At 54.7% G+C, this 22,902-nt stretch overlaps 1 protein-coding gene across 1 annotated transcript in view; it reads left to right on the forward strand.

Moving 5' to 3' along the window:
• The first annotated feature begins 2,252 nt into the window (after positions 1–2,252).
• The window catches only part of STARD10 (StAR related lipid transfer domain containing 10), a 55,587-nt gene continuing 34,937 nt past the window's right edge, over positions 2,253–22,902 (forward strand). The window contains exon 1 of the mRNA XM_077830924.1: positions 2,253–3,464. Within this exon, the coding sequence (XP_077687050.1) occupies positions 3,303–3,464 (162 nt within the window). The 5' untranslated portion in view covers positions 2,253–3,302. The remainder of the gene's footprint in view (positions 3,465–22,902) is intronic.

Below are 22,902 nucleotides of genomic sequence, written 5' to 3' on the forward strand. Positions count from 1 at the left end.
AACCTCCTGCCCGTCAGCCACGCAGCTGCTTGACCTGGGCAATTTCTTCCCCTTTTCTGGGAAAGCAAGCCCAGCTATTTGTTCCGTCTATGTAGATATTGCAACAGCTGCGCCCTTATCTGTGCAAGCCCGGCTTGTCTGCGCCGCACAAATACGGAGGAATCCCCTCGGCAGCTCTGCTAGGAAGCAATAGTCCTCTCCATTTCTGGTCGTCTCCGATGGCCTTGGTCGTTTCCAAAGGCATGTTCAGTGATAAGAAAAGGAGTACTTGTGGCACCTTAGAGACTAACCAATTTATTTGAGCATGAGCTTTCCTGAGCTACAGCTCACTTCATCGGATGCATACAGTGGAAACTGCAGAAGACATTATATACACACAGAGACCACGAAACAATACCTCCTTCCACCCCACTGTCCTGCTGGTAATAGCTTATCTAAAGTGATCATCAAGTTGGGCCATTTCCAGCACAAATCCAGGTTCTCTCACCCTCCGCCCCCCCCCCCCCCCCACAAACTCACTCTCCTGCTGGTAATAGCCCATCCAAAGTGACCACTCTCTTCACAATGTGTATGATAATCAAGGTGGGCCATTTCCTGCATAAATCCAGGTTCTCTCACTCCCTCACCCCCCTCCAAAAACCACACACACAAACTCACTCTCCTGCTGGTAATAGCTCATCCAAAGTGACCACTCTCCCTACAATGTGCATGATAATCAAGGTGGGCCATTTCCAGCACAAATCCAGGTTTTCTCACCCCCCCCCCCACAAACTCACTCTCCTGCTCAGTGATGGGTGTGATGCTCAGTGATGGGTGTGAAAAGATCATAAAGCTTTAATATTTATACAACGTATCAAGGGACGGTCTTATGGTTCAGGGACTGAACTGGGACTCAAAGGACCTATGTTGGATTCCCAGCTCTGACACAGACTCGCTTTGTGAGCTGGGGAAAGTCACTTTGCCTTGGTTTCAGTTCCGCCGCTATCACCTTGTAACAGTCCTTCTCGCTGACTTGTCTGTTTGATTGCACACTCTTCAGGGCAGGAACTGTGCACCCGTGCAGCACAACGAGGCTCCAATCTCTAGGTGCTTCTGTAATAAAAATCATAACTGGGCATCTAGAATCCGAGATCCTACAATCAAACAAATACAGATTAAGATCAGTTGGCTCCAGGTGGGCAAGCCCTTAGTTCTGAGTGGGTGCAAGGGTCCGTCTGCCTAGGTGCGATTGCAGGAACAGGAACTAATGACTTAAAATCATACGAGATTAAGACAGCAATTAAAATCCATACACTCAATGGGTCTCTCTTAGAAACTGTGTTACTAGAACCTAATCTGGATTCACATGGCACCTGATGGGGAAGGAAATGAAAGACAGCGCTGGTTAGTGGTCACTGCAGGGAATGCCCAAGTTCTCATCTCCTCTCTGATTCAGTGTGTGGCCCCAGGCAAGTCACTTGCTTGCTGTGTGCCTCAGTTTCCCCATCAGTAATGTTGCAACAAATCTGTGGCTCCTAGAAATCCGTGGTGGCTACTATGCATTGCAGCTACTGGCAATGACCACTACAGAACTCAGATTCTCTTGCTCCAAAAAACGCACTGAAAGCTAAAGGAGAATCTCCATTAGGTGTTGGCCGTATGCACCTCTGACACGCGGCGGATCCGTTCCATTTCCCTCCAGGAGAGGGTAGTGGTGCGTGTACACTCCAGCCAGCTCATTGCATGTTGGAGCTTGCTAAGTTAATGACGGTAAAGCACTTTCCAACGGCAAAGCAGCGTGACAGCTCCGCATTAGCATCTTTACGGCCTTTAACGGGAGGGTGTAAATCGCCTGGATTCCTTCATCCCAGCTGCATGGGGGGTGGGGGGCGGATGCCGAAAGCGATGATCATTATTTATTTAGATCCCAGGAGCACCCCAACCAAGATGAGAGCCCCGGGCTTTGCCCGGATGGGTTTACACTGCACACGGAAAGAAAACCTCCCTAGGACAGTCGAGGTGCCTTGCCCAAGGTCAGGCCCGCAGAGACAGGGCCCGAACACCAAGCGGCTGAGTGCCAGGCCAGCGCCTTGCCCTCCTCCCTGCCCCCTGGAAACGATCCCGCCTGAGCCAGCCCCTGGCTGCCCGCCCGGCGGCTGCTCCGTGATGCCGGCCCACGACACCCTCTCGCCCCGTCCTTTTCCGCGGCGCCGCGTGCGAGGGACGCTAGGACCCGGCGGGATCCTCCGGCAGCGCCCTGGGAGGTGCAGCTGTGTCTGGGGTTTGGCTCGGCTGGTCAGTTTCACCTCCCGGACCGACGCCCCCGCCGCGCAGCCAAAGGCAGGGCGGCCGCCACCGGCAGCCCTCAGCACCCAGCGGGGCGCCCCAGGCCGGCAGGATCAGCCGGCGCAAGGCGGGGGGAGACCGGGGTGGAACCTCTCTCCTGGGAGCCGCGATTCTGCTGCGCACCGGGGACCTGCTCTCGTCTCCTCCTCCTCCTCTGCAGAGCCCCAGCTGCTGCTAACCTGCTGCTCCGGCCTGGGCTGGAGCCAGAGGAGGGGGGACCGGCTGCAGCTTTCCGTGGGCGATCCATCCCTTGCCCGGAGTTGGGGTGGTTTTATTTGTTTGGACTCGGTTACCACCATCGTCGCCTCCCGGGCAGGAAGCTTGCGTGGCTCGGGGGAGCTCAGACAGGCAGATCCTCCGAGGAGGAAGCAGCCCGCCCCACCTGCCGCGGTAATCACACTCACCTGTTCTCCATTGGCGGCACACCTGGGCAGCAGGGGCCGCTTTCGAGGCTGCGGTGAGCCGCACAACTTGGCGTTAAACGTTGAGGAGCCAGGGAGAAAAGGCGAAAGCCTCCCCCCCAGGGCGGAGAGACTCTATTTACACACACACAAACACACTTCTCCAGCGCAGAAAGGACCAGGGCAGCTCAGTGATATTTCAAGGGTTTTCCTCTAGCCTGTGCTGAAATATTTATATTCGTTTGCCTTTTTTGTTTGCAGGGGAGCCATCTGGTGAGTCCTCCCCACCAGGAGCCCTTAGGAGACAGCTTCTGGTTCTCACTGTAGAGAACTTAATTTTGAAATCTGCTTTTCCTGCCTGTTCTGAAACCGTCTCCTCTTCCCCTCCTCCCCCGCCCCTACCTTTAAAAACAAAACCCTTCTGGTTTCAGAATCTCTTAATTGGGGCAAAACCAGTATTTCCGTTTTTTTGGAGTGGGGACGGGGAGGGGGAGACAGACACCGTCCCAGGCCCACCGTGCCTATTCTTGTTAAGGAAACTTAAAACTAGAATTTGTCAGTGTCCCTTCCACGAGCATGTCCACCCGGGAAAGCGTACAGATCCCAGACGATCGGGATTTTAATAATTTCCGGACCGAATGCAACTCGGACGCAGGCTGGAGTCAAACTTATAACAAATCGGGACTCGTTGTGTGGATTCAGGTCTTGGAGGTGGAGAGATCCCTGCATAAAATCAAGGTAAGAAACCGGCTGGGATCTGTGGGAATGTTAGATGTACCCTCTGCGTTGTCTGTGCCCACGAGCTCTGGAGTTAAGCAGGCTGTTTGCAAAACACTGCAGCGGTGGGATGCAATAGACTCCTTGTGTATTTGCTGCTTCAGTATTTCTTCATTTTCTAGGTGCGTTGTGGAGGGCAGGAAACTGGTGGGAATGTGGGGCTGTGTGCAGGAGAGTTTCCAGGGACCCCGCATGCAACTGATCAGATCAATGATTTATGTAGTACCCTCTCTTCTTACATTAGTGGAACAGATAGATTATCTGGCCTGGTATCCTGTTTCCCAGTGACAGGCTGCTGGCATAAAGTCCCCATTCTGTATATCTAACTGTGCCATACTGAACCGCAAGGGTGTGTGTGTGTGTGTGTGAGAGAGAGAGATTTTTTCCTAACCTCACCTCCCCTAGACTTTTACCCTGGAGTGGAAGGACTGGGTATCTCTTACAACTCTTCTGTTTTAGCCAGTGTCCTGGCATGTCATATTCTCTAATCCTGCTCTTAATCATGCTGAGCTATTTGCTTCAATATCTGGTAGCAGTGAGTTCCATCGGTTAACGACTTTCTTTAATGCAGCATTTTGTATCCATTTGAAATGTGTTGCCTTTGAATTTTGCATGGGTTTCTCCTCCTTGGACAATGTGCTGAGGTGAACAGGAAGTGCCCAAATGTACCTTTCCAAGGCCTGTAATGCATGATGCTCATCTGCAATTGGCTTGTGTCTCTTCCCCCCCACCCCCACCCCCTTACTAGTGGTGACAGAGGCTCCACGGAGTCAGCTCACCTCCCCCTAGCCCATGGCCTGGGAGCTCTCCGCTTGGTGGCTTGGCTGAAAGTAGGGATTGGCAAAGTTGCCTGACCAAGGAGCTGAACCCTCTGTTCTGAGGACCGTTTCCACCAGTGGATTGAGATGAACTGGAGTGCCTCAAGCAGCAGAGAGAGAAGCTAGGACAGGCCTGAGCCCTGGATCCCAAATTGCAAAGAAAAACTGCTCTGTCCCCTGCCCCTGACTGCCCCCAAGCAGCAGTCACCTTACTCCAGGGCGGTGTGCGATCGGGGCCTTTGGTGCCTAGAATTTGCAGCTGTGACTCCATTTCTCTCGTAGATGCCTTTGGCTAGAACAGTTATGGACTCCATGCCTATTAGCGGGGCTTCACCTGCTTGTCCCACACTCAGCGCGTGCCCACGAATGTATGACACCCTTCTATCTCCTCTGTGAACCCCTGCTTCACAGGCCAAATTCTAGAAGTTCAACGCGAGGTGGAGTAGCCGGATCCGTCTTGGACCCTTGTGGAATCTGCTGCCAAGGCTCCGTGTCCCCAGAGCCCCTGCTGGGTGTGGGTAGTTAGAAGGTAGCTGGGTAGGAAGATGGGGTACCCCTTCTGGGACCAGAGCAGGCTGGGATCCCTGTGTGGTACCATAGACTCACTTGTGGGGTAAGGTCTGCCTATCTCCCGTGTCTTGTAAGGATTGTCAGGGAAGCTGGCATGGCCAGATCTGAAAAGTGTGCACACAAGGAGGGGGGTGGGGAGTGTGTGAGAGAGAGTCCCGGATCCATTACTCCCTGGAGTTTCCTGGGTGCTCAGATACTAAGGGATATATAAGAGCCTGTATAGAGTAGAGTAGGACTCTGGCTCTTGGTAGTGATCGTCTGCATTACGGGCACACCCAGGGCCCGATCAGGACCAGAGCAAGGGATGGTGGGACTGGCCAGCTCCGGGAGCTGAGAATGGGCTCCTGAGCCTGCCACCCCAGCTCATGCCAGGTGTCAGTAGCATCTGAGAGCCCCCCCCCATCTCAAGGCCGTTCTGGTGTCCCCAATGTGAAGTGCATTTGTGGGTCTCTGTTCAGAAGCGGACAAGTGTCCCTTCTGCAGAACACACACACCACACACACACCCCCCCACACACACACACCCGCCTCACCCTATGCACTAGCTGGCTCCTTTATTGGCAGCCTCAGCAGAGTGGCCGTAGACTGAAAGGGGCACGGGGACTGAATGCCCTACTGGGACAGGACCGAGGCTTGCTGGCTGGGGCTGCGGACCTGTGCTGGATCTGTTACGTGGCTCAGGGCTTGGAAAAACTTGCCAGACGCCTCGTAGCCGGGGGCAGATGTGGTGGTGGGGAGCTCCAAGTATCAAGTTCCAGAGGCAGCACCTGGATGAGGAAGCCACTCTTGGGAAGGAAGAGGATCCTGGGCTTTCTGCTTCTGTGGGTAGGTGGGCTCCCTCTCCTGTCGGCCTCCACCAACTGGCAACTAAGATGAATCTTCATCACCTTTTTGCTTTCTGTGTCTCCCTTCGAGCCTCCTGGACACAGGGCAAGGAGGGAGCATCTCTCTCCTCCCCTTCATCCTTGGATACTCATCCTCCTCAGTCAACTCCTCTGCCTGCCTCTGCAGCTGCTGCTCAGTGCTTTCTCCAAACTCACCTGATTTCTTGACCATTTCTCAGCTGCTCTCCGGGTTACGAATGGCAGCAGAGTGTCGTTCCTTTCACTTGTCTGCTGCTGACAAACTCTGATCAGCCGCCGAGGCACCGGAGCTTCCTGTGGGTAGACCCAGGAAGGCGACATTGGAAGGTTTTCTTTGCAGTGGTAAGGCCTAGAAACTGAATGGTTTGTTTGTTTGTTTTAAACCGAAAGTGCAGATTTTGCACAAATCAATGGCTTAGCCTGCTATACTGAATAGAGAGCTTCCCACTCTCCAGGTTTTGAGTGTGTGAGTTGAACTTCAAAAATTCACTATTGGCAAATTGAAGGCTTCAGCCAGTCTGGGCTGTCAAAATGACACTTCACACCCACTCCACATTCAGAAGTAATTGGGCTCCATGCAGGAATGACTTGCTGAAATTCTCTGGTCTGTGCTATGGAGCAGGTCAGACTAGGTGATCATGCTCAAATAAATGTGTTAGTCTCTAAGGTGCCACAAGTCCTCCTTTTTTCTTTTTGCAGATACAGACTAACACGGCTGCTCCTCTGAAACCTATTATTACTTGTGATGGTCCTGACAGGCCTTGAAATCCACAAACACTCTCTCACAGATTTGGGTGCCTGTATATAAAACATTGTCAGTGTCCCCCAAGGGCCAGTATCTGATGCTTCCGGAGAAGGTGAAAGATCTATAATGCACATGCTGAGTGGTGCAATTCTGTAACAACACTTAGTGCTTCCTTAATACGTGAAGCATGAATTAACCTTGACAACCCCTTCCCCTGTCAGGGGGCGGATTCTCACCAGTGGGTTGACAGATACCGAGAGAATATAGCTACAGCTTTCCAAAGTGCCCACTGATTTTTAGGTGCCTGACCAGATAAAATCTCAGGAAAAACTTCCGAACCATAAGAACAGTAGGACAATGGAACGGATGCCTCCGGGAATAATGGAAACTGCTTCGTTGGAGGTTTTCTGAAGGAGGCTGGATAGCCATCATTCTTGGATGGGTTAGACACCACGAACCCTGCATCTTGGAAGGGGGTTAGATTAGATGACCCTTGTGGTCAATGTTCCCTCTAATTTTTGACAGGCCGTGTGTGCAAAAAATTTCTTCTATGCAAATTTTTGAAGCAGAGTTCAAATTTGTGCACCATGAGGCAAATGCGCCCAAGCGAGTAAAATGCTTATACATTTAAAAAGTTTTAATTTGCAATTTGTGATCGTTTTTACACCGTTATTTTATCAATGTCATTTTTTAATACTTAGAAAAAGGGAATTTTAACCTCCTTCCCCCCCCGCCCCCCGCCAGCTAGTAGCATCTGGCTGTGTTGATAGATGGCAGGCGAACAATGTGAAAAGTCACCCGTAAATGATATTTCGCCCTGTTTCATTTTTTGTGCGTGCGGTGTTTCACCGTGTGTGCGGGGTATAGGATCTGTGCGCACGCACAGCTTAGCGGGAACAGTGCTTATGGTCCCTTCTAACCCTATGATTTTATGACCTGAGATGCTCTAGGCTTGGCTATACAGAGGTGCCCACAACTTCCACGGATGGTGTGGGTCCTCAGCTTCTCTGGAATCAGGCCCCTGGGGTCTCGGGTTGGGTACTCAAAAATTGAAAGTCTGCTTGAGTGCTATGCCCTGGTGAGAGTCATTGTTAGGGTCGGGACTAGAATGCAGGTATCCTGGCTGCTGGTCCTGTGTTCAGGCCACTAGTCCACATCCTTCCATAGGGCTGCTGCTCCTGTTGACCATACGTCTCTCTTCTGGGTCTGTAGTTGCCCCATCAAACTTCAAGTGCTTTATTACTAGTGGGTCCGTTTTATCTGGTCTTTAGCTTTTTGTTTTTTTGTTTTTCCCTGAAGCACAGGGATTGCCTCCGTTAGACCCAGGCCTGAGCCGCAACCTTGCTTGGCTGCAACACAAACCTGAAAGCTGTGGCCTGTCCTTGGCAGCGTGCTGGGAGCAGAGTGTGCCCGGCAGCACATTGCACCGCAGATGCAGAGCAAACAAACGGAGCTGGCAGCTCTGAGCAACCTGCCTCCTGAGACCACTGCTGGCTGGGAGTGGGAGAGAGCCTCCCTGTTGGCTAGAGGGCTGGACAGCTCAGTCACGTACAGGAAAACAGATCTGTGTGTGCTCTGGCATCCCATGGCAGCAGGCTTTGTAGGTCAGCTCTCCTCACTTCTCCAAGGACTAGGGATCCTTCTTTCCCTGGCCCTCTCCCATGCGATCTGCATACAAAACACTTGCAAATCGCCTACACAGCAGTGCTCGGGACCTGGGGGATGGGGCCTTAGGGTGCCCCCATTCTCCCAGGCTTCCCCTCTTGGTAACTTTCTGCGATGTCCCCGTCTGGGGCCTTGCAGCGGTGAAAGCGCAGAGGCTGGCATGCTCGTTGTTGCTGAGGTTTAGCATGCATTGCATCGGGCACTGCAGTGTTCCGGAGCCCACGCTGAATCTGAGCAGCACAGAGTCTCCTGGTTACCCCAGTGAGCTAGCAAGGCTGGCCTCTGGTCTTTGCACACTGCTTTGGGGTCCCTGTAACCACACACACTAGCCCAATCAGATACCATCATGATTGGGGAGGACTGTGTTGTCAAGGAGATTTGCCATTGAGGGTGCTGGATGCACACAGGCCCTGTGGCTCTCAGGTTCCCAGTCTGACTGAAGCTGGGCTACCTAGTGTCATCATGCACTTAAATTCTGGCCTGGAGAGCCCAGGACAGAATGTAGGGCTGAGCATGCCCTAGGGGCTGTAACAATGAAACCAGCTGATCTCGATCGTACCCTGGAGACATCGAAGGGGGAGGAGTGTCCTCTGCACTGAGCCCAGCAGTATGAGAGCGCCGTGATTCGGGAGGCTGGTAACACATTCAGTATAAACCACTAGGCCGGTTGCTCGCTGTCAAAGAAGGGAAGGGCAAGGAAGCAGTAGATGTGCTAGATCTTGATTTTTAGTAAGGCTTTTGACACAGTCCCACATGACATGGGCAACTGGGAACATTCGGTGGGTGCACAACTATTCTTCGTGTAGGGTCTTTCAACCAGTTATCAGTGGTTGGTTGTCAAACTGGGAGGGCATATCTAGTGGGGTCCTCCAGGGGTCCGTCCTGGGTCTGGTGCTAGTCAGTATTCTCATGAATGCCCTGGAGAATGGAGTGACAAGGATGCTTATAACATTTGTGGATGACCCCAACCTGGGAGGGGTTGCAAGCACTTTGGAGAATAGGATTAGAGTTTGAAATGACCGTGACAAATCAGAACTGGTCTGAAATCAACAACATGAAATTAAATAGCAACAAGGGCAAAGTACTTTACTTGGGAAGGAAAAATCAAATGCACCACTATGCTCTGGGGAGTACCTGGCTAGGCAGCAGCACTGCTGAAAAGGATCTGCAGGGTCCTAGTGGTTCCCAAGTTGAATATCTATCAACAACGTGAGGCAGCTGCTAAAAAGGCGACTATTCTGGGCTGTATTAGCAGAGTGTTGTATGTAAGTCCTGGGAGGTCATTGTCCTGCTCTGCTTGGCACCGGTGAGAGCCCAGGTGGAGAACTGTGTCCAGTTCTGGGCACCACACTTGGGGAAGATGGGGAGAAACTGGAGAGAGTCTGGAGAAGAGCATCGGAAATGATCAAAGGTTTAGGAAACCTGAGCTGGGAGGAAAGATTAGAAAACCTGGGCGTGTTTAGTCTCAAGAAAAGAAGACCGAGGGGGGACCTGAGAACAGTCTTCAAATCTGTTCAGGTGCGTTATCAACAGGGTTGATCAATTCCCCAGGTCCACTGAAGGTGGGACAAGAAGCAATGGGCTCAATCTGCAGCCAGGGAGATTTAGGTTTGATATTAGGAAAACCTGTCTGATGAAAGGGTAGTTGAGCTCTGGACTAGGCTTCTGAGGGAGGAAACCCCGTCACTGGAGGTTTTAAGACCAGGCTGGACAAACCCCTGTCAGGGCTGGTCTAGGTTTACTTGGCCCAGCATTAGCGCAGAGGGCTGGACTTGATGACCTCTTGAAGCCCTTCCAGTCTGACATGTCTATGATTGTAGAAACATGCCTCTGAAAGTTCTCAGTCCTAATGGAGGTCTCTGAGCTTTGCTGGAAGCAGCTGTCTTGTGACCCTTCCGTAGCACTAGCGGATTGAGAGACCAGCAGAAGTGATGGCACCTGCTGATAAGCTGTTCTAATAACACTTACAGCAGAACCCTGCCTTCCTTGTTGTATTACAGGAGCATTTAGAGGCCCCAGCTGAGATCGGGGCCCCATTGTGCAAGGTGCTGTACAAACACATACATGGTGAGAACCTGTCCCTGACCCAAAGAGCTGACAGCTTAACTAGACCAGGCAACAGGGGGCCGGAAGGGGAAACTGTTTTTACAGAGAGGAAACTGAGGTACAGAGAGATGGAATAATTTACCCCAGCTCATGCTGGGAGCCTGAGGTCTCCTGAGTACCAGCTCAATGTCTTAACCACATGACTATCCTTCCTCTAGAAGTCTCAAGGCCTTTGTGGTAGCTGAATAGTTACGGCAGCCCTGGAGCATTCGCCCACTTCCTAGCCTGAAGAGTGCATTCCACTGAGTGACGCTGAGATCCTGCGTGCAGTGGAGACATACCCAGACGTACCTGTAGGGCAGGAGGGATGGGAGGCCTGTGTGTCGAAAGAAACTCGCTGAGCAAGTGGTTCGAGGCTTTCGGTGCCACAGCAGGTCTGAGCGGGTGGGGTTGGTCTCGCCGGCACTCACCTGTGCTCCAGTGGCCCGGAAGAGGTCCGAGTTGCCGCCTTTCTCTGGAAACACCTTCCTGGTGGGCTCTTGTTCCATGTAGTGGAGCCCTCGCTGGAACCGAGGTTTCGTCAGGCGCGAGTGTACCCGAGATGGGAGCTGTATAAGCACCTAGCCAGGCAGTGGCTGAGACAGGAATTGTGTGGGAGCTGGGAGAGCTGCGTTGCTGTACTTTACCCACTAACATACTTGCTGCTGGTCACGGTTTTATTGGTGTCTCAGTAGGATGCACGAGTGGCCCCCATCTCCAGAAGTGGAACAGTGCCACTATCTACGAGCTGGTCTGTGAGCTTTAACTGGTCTGGGCTTTGACAGGAAAACTCTAGGGGACACTTGGCCGCTGTGGGAAGTGATGTCACTGGCCCGGCCGGTAAATCCCACTCTGGCTAAATGCGCTTGGCCTGCCCACGGGACAGTCTCTGAAACCGTCCGTGTGGTTCCAGCTGTGTGCCTGGATTTCCCGTCCTCATCCTCTTGGATGTTGGTTGGTCCCATTAACTTACGGAAATGTGCTGCCACGCTCAGGTTGAAGGGGCCTAGGCAGAGGCTTTGATTTCGGTTCCCAGATCAAAGCCACCCTCTGCAATTTCAGCCTGGCTTTCTGCTTCCCTTCGTGCCCTGGACTCTTGGGTCGTGGTGCGGGGTCCTGTCTGACAGCTGTGGTTTCATTTCAGCCATGGGTGAAGCCATGGCTGTGGGGGGTGGAAAGCACTCTAGGCTCCTTGGAGGATCAAAGGCAGTATGTAAACGGCTGTTTATCCAAGGGGCTGAGCTGAATGGTGCCGGGTGGAAGGTTTCTCTGACCTGCTGCCTGGAGTATGAATGGGAGGGAGGTAGAAGAGTGCTGCGTGTATTCTGGTTGCGTCATGGAGCATGATCTCCCGTAATGATTAGCAGGCCTGGCAGGAAAAACAGCCTGAAACTGTACAATAGGACATACTGACTTGGGCTCAAATGACACGTTTGGAACATATGAGTAGCACCTCGTAGTTAATCATTAAATCCCTTTGTAACCTACTTGGGAATTCAAATCGCTTGACTCTGCCTGTAAGCGGGGGAATAGTCCCGCTATCGTGGGGAACTTTCCTGGTTTCTGCACTACCCTGGTGAAGTGGGCTAGCGAAAGGATGAGAGTCCTCGCTCCCACTTCCTTTACCCAGAGGCCTCCTTGCCCTTGAGGACTCCCCTTCCACTCTCCTGTCTGGCAGAGTCCTTGTCACCCCAACAAGGCTGGGCCCAGGATTCCTGGGGGACTCGACCCTCAACCCTGCTGTGGTCACCTAGGACAGGGGCTAGGGTGTCCCCACTCCGGGGTACTCTCTCTGCACTGGGCACTTCTCTGACCCACTGACCATTACACACAATTTAAAGCAAATGCAAGTTATTTAATCAACAATTAATTTTTAAAAGAATAAGGAAAAATGGGAAAAGTTAAAGGAAACACATCACCCCGCTCTGTGGCAGGGAACATCACAAACAGTGTCTCTGGAACATCAGGGCAGTTCAGTCTGTTCCTTGTAAGTCCCAAGCCCCTGCTCAGGCCCTGGTTGTGCTGCGGGGATGCCGTGGGTTGGACACTTGCTCTGGTGGTGGCCACACGCTCTCAGGCTCTAAGTGGCAGGACCCTTCTTCCCAGTGTCGCCCCCGCCCTGTCGGGGTTACGATCCACGCCTGGCCTGCAGAGCCCCTTGGCTGAGGCGGCGCCCTGTGCTGGGCCCGCTGCCCAGGGTCCCCCTCGGTCTCCCCAGCTGCTCACCGCACCCAGCTCTGGGCTGCTCCAGCCCCAGCTGCATCACGCGGTCTCTGCACTGCTGCTGCTCTGCCTCCAGCTCCCTAGGCTGCTTCTCTGGCCCCTCTGGCTCTGGTTGCTGCAGCTCTGCTCCCAGGGCAAGTCTGCTCTTTCTGGGCTGCACCCCCAGCTTTGGAGTTGCAGCTCTGTTCCCAGGACAGGGGCTGCTCTCTCTGGGCTGCTTTTCTGGCCCCTCTGGATCTGGCCCAGCTCTGCTCCCCAGCTCAGCTTGCGCCCCTGCTTCCTCCTTGGCTCGGACCCGCTCTTTCTGACCCAGGCAAATCCAACTCACAGTGAGGACAGGACCTTCCTGGCCTCCTGACTCCCTGATTAGCCTGCCTGCCCTGTCATACAGGCTGACCTGGAGCATTGGCCTCTCCCCATTGCTCCTAGGGATTGGCAGTCTCAGGGTCCTGATTCCTCATCCACCCTTCCCCCTTTTAGTACTGGGAGCTAGCAACTAAAACACCCCCACTGAATGTTAGTAAGGGGACAGCAGTCCCCTTATATGCCCATTCCGCAGGAGGGATGCAGACCACTGGGCCAAACTGATCTGTGATAAAAGCCATTAAAGGTTACTTCCAAGGAGGCTGAGCTAACACAGAATAAACTTTGGGGAAGGGGGGAAAAGGTGGCCCCTTTCCGGGGGAGCGTGGGGTGTTTGCAGTGAGGGGCTGGGCAGCCCTGTGCTTGTGGCTTGGACTGATGCTGGGTCTGTCTGGTGCTGGCACCAGAATGCAGTGGACTAGAAACCTGGTCTCTGACACAGCCCCATCTGATCGAGGGGTCTAGTCAGGTTCATGGAACGGCTGGCGTGTGGGCAAGGATGGTGCAGTGACGTGGAGGGAAAGGCCGAGTATGTACTGGGAATAGGAATGGTAAGACATCTGGACTGGGCCTAGCTCTGTGGGGCAGGGACAAGTTTTGTGTTCTGTCTGGACAGCGCCTAGGACGATGGGACCGCTACTGCACTCCAAACAGCTGGCACTCATTGGCCGTGACCTGGGCTGAACGGGCTACAGCCACCCAGCTCCCTGCCTCCCATTAGAGACGGCCCCTCCGGGTCACGATGCAGGCAGAGGTTGCTCCGTCGCCGTCCTGACGGGCTCTGAGGTTGACCGGCCAGCACCTTTCACCTATCCAGCTCAACGGATCGCCTCGGGTGACCGGAAGCAGGAGGAGAGCAGGAGGGAGCTTGGGCCTTCCGGCCCAGGCCTGTGCTCGCTTGGAGATGGCCCCTGCCCTGCGGCAGCAAAGAACGTCTAGAGGATCAAGGGAGAAGGAGTTGGGGTGGAGCAGAGGGGCATCCTGCAGCCATTGCAAGCCCCAGTGATGTCCCCTGCTCCCTCCATCCCAGCTGAGAATCTCTCCAGGCCTAGAGTGACTAGATGTCCCAATTTTTGGGGTCTTTTTCTCACATGGGCACCTATTACCCCCCCATGTCCCGATTTTTGACACTTGCTATCTGGTCAGCCTATCCAGGCCTCTTCCCCGGCCAGGCTGGGGGCAGCCCATGGCAGGCCACAATCTCTAATCCAGCCCCGCCGCTCTCCATGGCGGGGTGACAGTTGACCTCCTGTGTGTCTGAGTTTCCCGTCAGACAGGTTCTGCCCCACACCTCACTGGAAACAGATCCTGCTCCCGAGCTGGCGTCCGTAACCCGCATAGCACTGGTAGGGGGCCGGCCAGCCAGGCCGGGGGGAGGCCAGAAACAGAGAGGGGTTGGAATCCCAGTGTATGCTGGGTGTAGCTTTGGGTGCCTTGTGCCTGCCATATGCCTAGAGGCCTATGCTCCTACCTTGTGGGAGCGTCAGCCCTGTTATAAAACCTCGCTGACTCCTTTGCTGCAGGGTGTGTCCTGTCGCTGGAGGATTCGCTCCGCCCAGGCGGGGGCTGCGTCCTTCCCCCGCTGCTTTCTCTCCTGTCCTGGCTGCCTTTCCCCCAGCTCCTCTCCCAGGGGGCTCCAAAAGCAAACCCCCCGCCCCCACTCCAGGATGCGAGTCTCCTCGGGTGCCCTTGGCACTGTGGGAAAGCCAAAAGCTCCTGGGGGTGAAGGCAGTGGCACGTTCAGCCCTCCCCAAGCGTGCGGTGATATGGGGTGAAGGACGTGGGCAAATGACCGTGTCAAGCCATCCCAGGGCTAGCAGCGTAAAGGTAGCCAGCAAAAGGATGGGGGAAGGAGAAAGGGTTTGTCTCTTTTTTTTTTTCTGTTGCTTTAAAGAAAACTCCCAAGTCCTTCTTAAAAGCCATTTTCCTGATTTGTTTTTACACTAGAAATTCCGGTCTCGTCTAATCTGTTTCTTCCTGAGTCTGTGTTTGGTTGGGGACCTGACAGATTTATGACATCGGTGCCACCACGCAAGGGAAAGCTGGTTAATTTAGTCAGGCTGTGTAAAATCCTCTGCCTTTAACTCAAATGCCTGGGAAACATTTGGGGGGATGGAAGTTTCAGTGTCCTTCACTCCTTGATGGTGGGAAAGGATTAGAGGCTTATGTGGCTTAATCCAGAGTTACAGGAGAAACTAAAAATATAAACTTCCATGCTTCAGGGCACTAGCCACCCACTGTCAGGAAGAAACTTCCTCCAGGAACAGATGATTCCAAAATGGGTCACTAAGGCATTTCTGGCACCTTGCTCTGAAGCAGCCAGTGCTGGTCTCCGTCCAAGATGGGCTGCTGGGACCTGTGCTCTGATCAGGTCGGTCTGGCAATTGCTGGGTTCAGTTAAAGGCAAAAGAAGACCACTGTCTGTGTCCGAGACCATTCGTGTGTCCCCCAGGGCAGAGCAGATTGGATGTTCCTGATGGAACTGAAGCTTAAGGGCTTCCAGACGCTTGCTTCTTCATTGCGAAGAACACAAATGAGTGCACCAGCTTTCACAGGGTACCTTGAACTAGCCAATGCCAGTTATTTTACTAGCTGTATCTATCTAGGCAATGAGGAGAGAGAGTCCCTGAGATCTGATTTAAATCACCCAACCACCATCCCATCGCCCAAAGGCCCCCAGCCCCTCGCCGCTCCACGGCAATGTGTGGGAGGGCCAATATTTGGGTCACTCCCTAACCAGCAGGAAACTTTGCTCTAGGAAAGCTGGCCAGCTGCTTCCCAGAAGCTCTGCAGGGGCTTAGGAGGGCTCTGTGCAGCGAGAGATGTTGCTACAGCAGCCTAGTGCCCATCAACAGTAGACACATGCTCGGGAGTGTCTCCCTGGAGTCAGTCAAAGCTTGTGGCTTGGCTGCGCGTTTGACCCATGTCTCCATGTGGTTGGGAAATCCTCTCATTCCTTCCAGACCCACGGCGTCAGCTGCTTTCCATGCCTGTGATTGGCCACGTGCTCTGTAGCCGCTGGGGCGTGGGGCCAAGGCCAGCTGTTAACGGTCTAAGCTGGCTGATTGATGTAAAACAGGGTGGCAGCACACGCTGTGGGTCAAAGCAGAGACTTACGACTCCTGGGGGCTCTCGTCACATCTGGGAGGAAGTGACATTTAGTGGTTAGAGTGGGAGACTAGGTGTCAGGATTCCTGGGTTCTGTTCCTGGTTACTGAGTTGCCATGAGACTGTGGGCAAGTCACTTAACCTGCCTGTGCCTCAGTTTCTCTAGCTGTAGGATCGAGGCAGTAAGGCCTGCTGGCAGGGCTAATCCATCAGCGTGTGTAAAGTGCATTGAAGTGAATGATGCTATGGAGTGCTCATAAACGCGGGGATACCCGGCTTCACCTCTGCGCCAGTCATTCAGAGCTGGATTCCTTTGAATTGCTGGCATTGGAAAGCAAAAGTAGTTCCTCGCCCGCTCTTTTCTGAGCTCACTGAGCTGCAGGTGGAGGCTGTCACAGCTCCTGGGAATGGTGATAGGAGACCAGTCAAACCCGCCTGGCCTGCCTTGGCATTAGAACGCCCGGAAGAGCCCGCTTTGTCTTAACATCCCTGCTGGGCTGCTGCATCCAGAGGTGGTACTGGGGCCCGGTGGCCCCTGGACGCTACAGAGGTGCCTAGACACTATGGTGGTGGGCACACTGGTGTGACGCTGATATTCCCACGCTGTCGTGGCATTAATATCGCTCAGACTCTGCCCTGCGCTAGCATGGTCAAGGGAGAATCTCAAATGTTAACAACTGGAGACTTGCGACCACCCTGGGCTACGGTTGCTCTTGGTGCCCTCAGTTTACAGCTGGGGAAACTGAGGCCGAGCACGTCTGTGACTTTTCCAAGGTTGTACAGGGATTCAACCAAGCTGTCTCCTCTCCCAGCTCTTTGCCTTAACCCCAAGACCTGCCTTGCCTCCTTTCATCTACTGCTTATTGGGCTGGGAATGAATTGGAGCCTTGCCGGCTTCAGGTTGCACCCACGAGAACAGAGCCTGTGACTTTGGCCCCAGGTGGCAAGGGGGTGGCATGCTGCAGTGGCTAGGCTACTGGCCTGGGACTGGGAGCCCTGGGGTCTGTTCCCAGCTCAGCTGCTGGGTGACCTCAGGCTGGTCATGTCCCTTCTCTGTGCCTCGGTTTCCTCCTTGCACCCTCACCTACTTAGAACATGAGCTCTGGGGCAGAGGCTCGCTGCTGGGCAGGTACTCCCCCGGAGCGGTGGTCCGAGGCGGGGCCGCAGTGCATGTAGCGTACCGGCGCTAGCTTTGATCTAGGTGGCACAGGTACCAAGGGCAACAACGCCAGGGGATAGCGAAGTACCCCAGGTGCCGGGTGGGCCTGGACTCTCCGTGCTGCCACCGTCTCGGCACTCCCTAGGTGAAAGCCAGCTCCGTGTGCTGGCCCCTGGGGCAATGGCCCCTCCAATTGCAGCGTAGAGATACCCAGAGTGTACAGCAGCCAGCGCGCCCAGGCCCTGATCTCAGTTGGGTGCCATTGTTGTTCTGTGTATTACAGTAGCCATCTGCCCTGCCTCACTGGCCCCACTCCTTTACCGTATTCCCCTCTCTTTCTTCTCCCCACCCCTCCTCCTCCGCCTGGTGTCCCAGCGTAAGAGTCAATATTGATTCAAGGCTGCAGAATGCAGCGAGACCCAAGAGACTTCCCGGACCTGCTGGCGTCTCAGCCCCCTCCCGCCCTGCCGTGCCCAGCCCAGCCCAGATCCGTGTGCCGTTCCCACCGGGTGATGTGGGACTGGCCCAGCTGTTGCTGAGGATCAAGGTGCCAGCTTGGTTGCCTGATGGTGTGGAGGTACTGACGGTCGTCACCGGGCGGTCTCCTTCCTCCCCTCTCGCTGGAGGTAGCTGACTCACCCGCTGCGACTGTTCCAGTCGGACAGGTTCTGGCCAGCATGTGACACGTAGGCATAGACACAGGCGCTTCGGGTCGGCCGATCCCTTTGTGCCCAGTACACCCGCGCTAGGACTGTAGTGCCCAATGTGCATCATCAGGAGTGCTACCTAGTGGATAGAGCTGTGGACTGGCAGCTAGCAATCCTGGGGGCGAGCCCCAGCTCTGCCACAGACTCCTTGTGCGAGCTTGGGCAACTTGCTGTGCCCACCTGTGCCTCAGTTTACCAATCTGTCAGCGTTCACCTCAGAGGGAGGTTATGGAAAGTAACATGGTCTAGTGGCTAGAACGCTGCCTTGGGAGTCAGGGGAACTTCCTGTCTCTGCCACTGACTCTGTGTAAACTTGGGCAAGTCACGTTCCCGCTCCCTGCCTCAGTTTCCCCACAACCCTTTGTCTTGCCTGCTGAGCTTGGAAACTCTTCAAGGCAGGGACCATCTGTCTGAGCATGCATGTGTGAAGCATCCAGCACTGATCTCAGAGGGGTCCCCAAGTGCTCTCGTAATACAGGTAACTAATGAGCATAGTGAGGTGCTCCAAGATCCTCCGATGACAGCTGCTATAGATGTACAAAATACCGTTATTAGGGAGGGGCTCCAGCTTGTCCATCCCTCGGGCCAGCAGAGGATTGGTTTCACCAGCCTATGATATAACTTGCAGGTGTTGTGCCGAGACCACTGGTCATGCTGCTGACCAGTACAGTCTCATTGTTCCTGTGTGCTCCCCTGTCACATTATCTGTGTCCAGCCATTGTCTTAGACTGCAAGCTGCTTGGGGCAGGGACCGTCTTTGTTCCGTGTTTGTGCAGTGCCTGGCACAGTGGGGCTAATAGGCACGACGGTGATACGAATAACGAATGATAGGACTTGGTGTAACGGGGTTTCCACCCTTCCTGCTGGGCAGGTGATTCTGAGAGCGGCTAGATCTGTTAGTCCCTGATCATTTAACTCAAACTGGCCTTTTGCCCAATTTCCTCCGCGTACTTGTCCCGGGCACTTAAATCGGCTGCAGAGGGTGAAATGCCGAAGCATGTGTTTTAAGACTGAACACTAATCCCTCTCTCCCGCAGGATGCCTGGCCTGCTCCCCTATCTCCTAGCCAGCCCCTGAGAGCTCAGGCCATGTTCCCAGGAGCGGCTTCCAAATCTCCCTGCTTTCCCGTATGTCCCTCCATGGACCGCTCCCCACCATTCTGCCCCAGAGCTGACCAAAGTTCCCTCTAAGCCGTGCAGCCACAAAGCAGGCTATCGAGGGCCATGCAGGCTCGCAGCCACAGGACCTGGACTGGGGAGGCGCCTCTCCTCCAGCCCCTTGCTGCTGCAGCAGCTGCCTGCTGAAGCCTGAACCCCCTCATCCCCGGCCCAACCCCAGAGCCCCCAGCCCTGAGCCCCCTTCCGCACTCTGAACCCCACATCCCCAGCCCCACCCCTGAGCCCTCATCCCCAGCTGGATCCCTCACCCCTGCACCTCAACCCTCTGCCCCAGCCCTGAGCCCCCTCCCACACTCTGAACCCCTTGGCCCCACCCCTGCCGCACATCACCTCCATATTGATGAACATAACAAAATTCATTCCGCACATAGGTGTAAAAAGTGAGAGGGAACATTGGAGCTGGCCCTTTCTCAAACCATTTCCCCTGCTCCACGCTCAGATTCAGCGGCAGCCCCCCACCCCCACCCCACTTGCTGCTGCTTGTCTCCTCCTGCTCTCTGTCCCAGGGACCCCGGCTCCTCCTGCCCCAGCTGCTGTGCTGTTCCTGGGCTCCCCTCCCCAGCCTGTGAAACCTCCGGGCTCTGCTCTCTCCCTGTCCCTGGCTCCCCCTCCGCTACCAAGTAGAGTTCTCCGCAAAATGCCTTTTCTGTTCCCCCATCAAATACGGATACACGTGGCTTCTCTCCGGCACAGTCACCCTTGAGGGCATCAGTTGAGCTTCCTCAAGGACCACAGGCTGGACCCCTCCTGCGCTATGCATCTGCCTGCGAATGAAACCCCAAGTCCAGGGGGCAGTGCAGTCTGGGGGAACGAACACGTGGGTTTGGAGTCCGGCAGGCCTGGCTTTGGTTCCTGGCTCTGACACTAAGCGACTTGCCCAAAGCCACCGTCAGTCAGTCAATCTGTGCCTCAGTGTCCCTGTTTGTGAAATGGGTTTAATAGCCCTTCCTGACTCCCCAGAGAAAGCATGAGGGTTACTGTCCTTGGAAGCCAGGAGGAAAACAGATGCTGGGCCCCAAGAGAAAGGACTGCAAGGACACTGCTGGTCCGGGGGCCCAAACTCACCCTGACACCCCAGACTGGGTGGATCTTGCTTTCTTCTGAAGGATCGGCCCCTCCTTCCCATGTGTGTAGCTCGTCCCAATGGTGAGCTGTGCACACTGTTACCCGCATACAATCCCATGAAGCAGCTTGTACCCTCTTCCGCCTGCCCCACTACACCACTGACTTGCTGACGCTCTGAACCCGCTCGGGGTGGGGGGTGGATCTTGGAAGTGCTCCACACTGGCCTGAGTCAGTGAAGCCTTCCATAGGGAACAGAGTTAACTCAGCGCCAAGCACTTCTGAAAACGCAACCCAGGAAGCGCCATGTAGATACTTGGTGATGCTGGGTTCTCATGCCTCACTAGGTGTTTGGTTCATCACTCCCGGCGGCAGCTGGTGGGGGATGTAGGCTGTCGATCCAGGAGTGCTCTGATCCGGTGCAGAACTTGGTTCGCAGTGTCTCTTGCGAATCTAGTGTCCCAGCTGGTTTGGCCAGCCAGAGGCAAGTGTACGTACGGCGCTGGGCCAGGCAACCTGTGTGTTCCAGTCCTGCTCCTTGTGCTGACTCCCTGTGTGCCCTGAGGCACCTCACCTCTCTGTGCCCTGTCTCCCGTACCTATCTGGCCTCTCACCGTAATATCTAATCTCCTCGTAATCTGCCTCGGCGCAGGGGTGGTGGTGGAGGAGGACTAAAAGACCTCTTCCTCCAGCCCTACATGTCTCTGATTCCATTCCTTGTCACGACACCCCTGTGGGGCAGGGCAGGGCTGGGCTGTTATCCCCATTATACGGATGGGGAAACTGAGACACAGAGCGGCCAAGTGTCTGGCAGATCGGGGACTTGAACATAGGTCTCAGCTAGTCCCCTGAGCATCCTTCTTGCCTTCGTTACTCCCTCTGTAAAACTGAGCTGGTAACGCCGCCTGCCCACGGACTGGCCGACCCTGTGTGGTGGGGATGCTGCTGGCTCCTGGCTGGGTTTCAGGCGAGGATCCTCGCCCTAGCGTCTAGCTCGCGCGGCTCAGTTAGTCACTGCGCTCCATGTTTAATTCAGTGCTGGCAGACGCGCTGCATAGCTCGTGAGTGCCATGTGACACCTGCTAGACTTGGACAGGGATGGGAACAGGCATCACCTGTGTATCTGCCTGCAACCTAGCCCCCCTCCTCTAGTTACTGGCATGCAAGGAGACGGACGCTTCCCTCTCCCAGCCTGATGCTGCTGCAGATCTGGGTGCTGGGTGCTTTGCTTTACACCTGTTGATAGGCAATGCTCCAGGCAGAAGTGGCTGTTACTACCTATTTGGGTTTATCACCATTTACGTGTTTTGCCGCAGCACCTAGGAGTCCTCATCCCTCCCCGCGATTGTGCCAGGGCTGCACAAACCCCCAACAATGAATTCTGCTTTAGTGTGCTGTAGTGGATTGGACCCTGGAAGGGGAGCCAGGAGATCCATGTCGGATCCCCAGCTCTGCCCTGACATGGTGTCTGACCCAGGGTTAGCTACTTCCCCTGTCTGTCTGGCCTATTCAGGCTGTTAGGGACAGGGACTGTCTCTCACCAAGTGCCGGATCAGGATCACTTTCATATACTGTGGGGTGCTACCCGAATAGTTGCGCCCCCACCCCCCGAATGCCGCCTATGAGGCTCCTCCGAGTGGGGGAATAACTGCACTGGCCCAGAGATCTTTGCTAGCTTCTTGCATCCTGTGCAAGCAGCAGTGGATTTAGATGGTCCCTGGCTTGGGGTTTTGAATGGCTTGCCCTGGGCCAGGGTCACAGTCACCTCCCCTTGAATGGCTGGCTGGGCTCCGGCTGCCTAGCAGAACCGAGAGCAGCTCCCTGCCCCGGGCCGGAGTCTGGCTCCTCTTTCCATTTCATTGGTGTGGTCCGGGTCGCTCCGTTAGGGTTGCGTGTACTTTGAGCTAAGCCCCGTTTGTTTCCAGGGCAGCAGTAAGCCCTAGTGGTTTGGCATGGCCGTCGGGAGCACTAAGAGCGGAGCTAGAGTCTGTCAGCCCTGGAAGGTTGGGTATAGCGGCGTTTTTGGCCTCTCCTGGAGGGAGTCCTACATGTCCCGCTGATTCAGGGCCTGCGCCGGCTCCCCTGAAATTCTCTGGGAGTCCCATGCAAAGCAGAGGTGGGTGGGATAAGGCCTTCAGGGCTTCCCCTTTTGGGGGTACAGCAGGGTCCACCTGAACCACCATTTTCAGGGGAAACTGACTGCAGACCCTTTGGGGACAGGGGTCCCTGTTCTGATCAGGCAGGGCTAGTTCGACTTAGAAATTTACCACCACCTCCAGGGAAGTGTGATTCTAGGAATGGTGCGACCCCTTGGCCATCTCGGTTCATCACCGTTTCATCACTTCAGTCTCCTCCTGTCTTTCGGGCCACCAGGGGTCTTCCCCCCCCCCCCCACCGCACTGTTTCTCTCCCATGTGTGCCCCTGTTCGAGATGTGCCAACATGGGATGCCCTAATGTAACCTTCCACAAAGCATTTCATACAAACTATATACAGTTCCAGGGATTGCTTCAGCCACGCTGAAATGCAGCCACTTCTGGGCTGGCAGGCAGCAGCTGTTTTTAACAGCACTCAGCATCACTGCAGAGGGGAGTTCAGAACAGGAGGGGAAGAAATCTAGGCATCAGGCTGAAGTTACCTGTGTTGGAATGCCCTCCAGATGCAAATGTTTCCTCGGTGCGCAAGAACCGCACCCAGCCTATGGCGTGATTGTGCACTAGTCGTGTTCCTGAATTTCATCTTGCTGCTCTCTAGTCGCCAGCGCGTGCAGGGCCTCCTTCCCCCTCTGCTCCCCGCCGCTTCCTGCAAACTTCCCCACTCTGCTATCGCAACCCAAGCCCCCTCTGCATGATGCC

Source organism: Eretmochelys imbricata, chromosome 1, assembly GCF_965152235.1.
Source record: "Eretmochelys imbricata isolate rEreImb1 chromosome 1, rEreImb1.hap1, whole genome shotgun sequence".
In the NCBI taxonomy this organism is placed as follows: domain Eukaryota; kingdom Metazoa; phylum Chordata; order Testudines; family Cheloniidae; genus Eretmochelys; species Eretmochelys imbricata.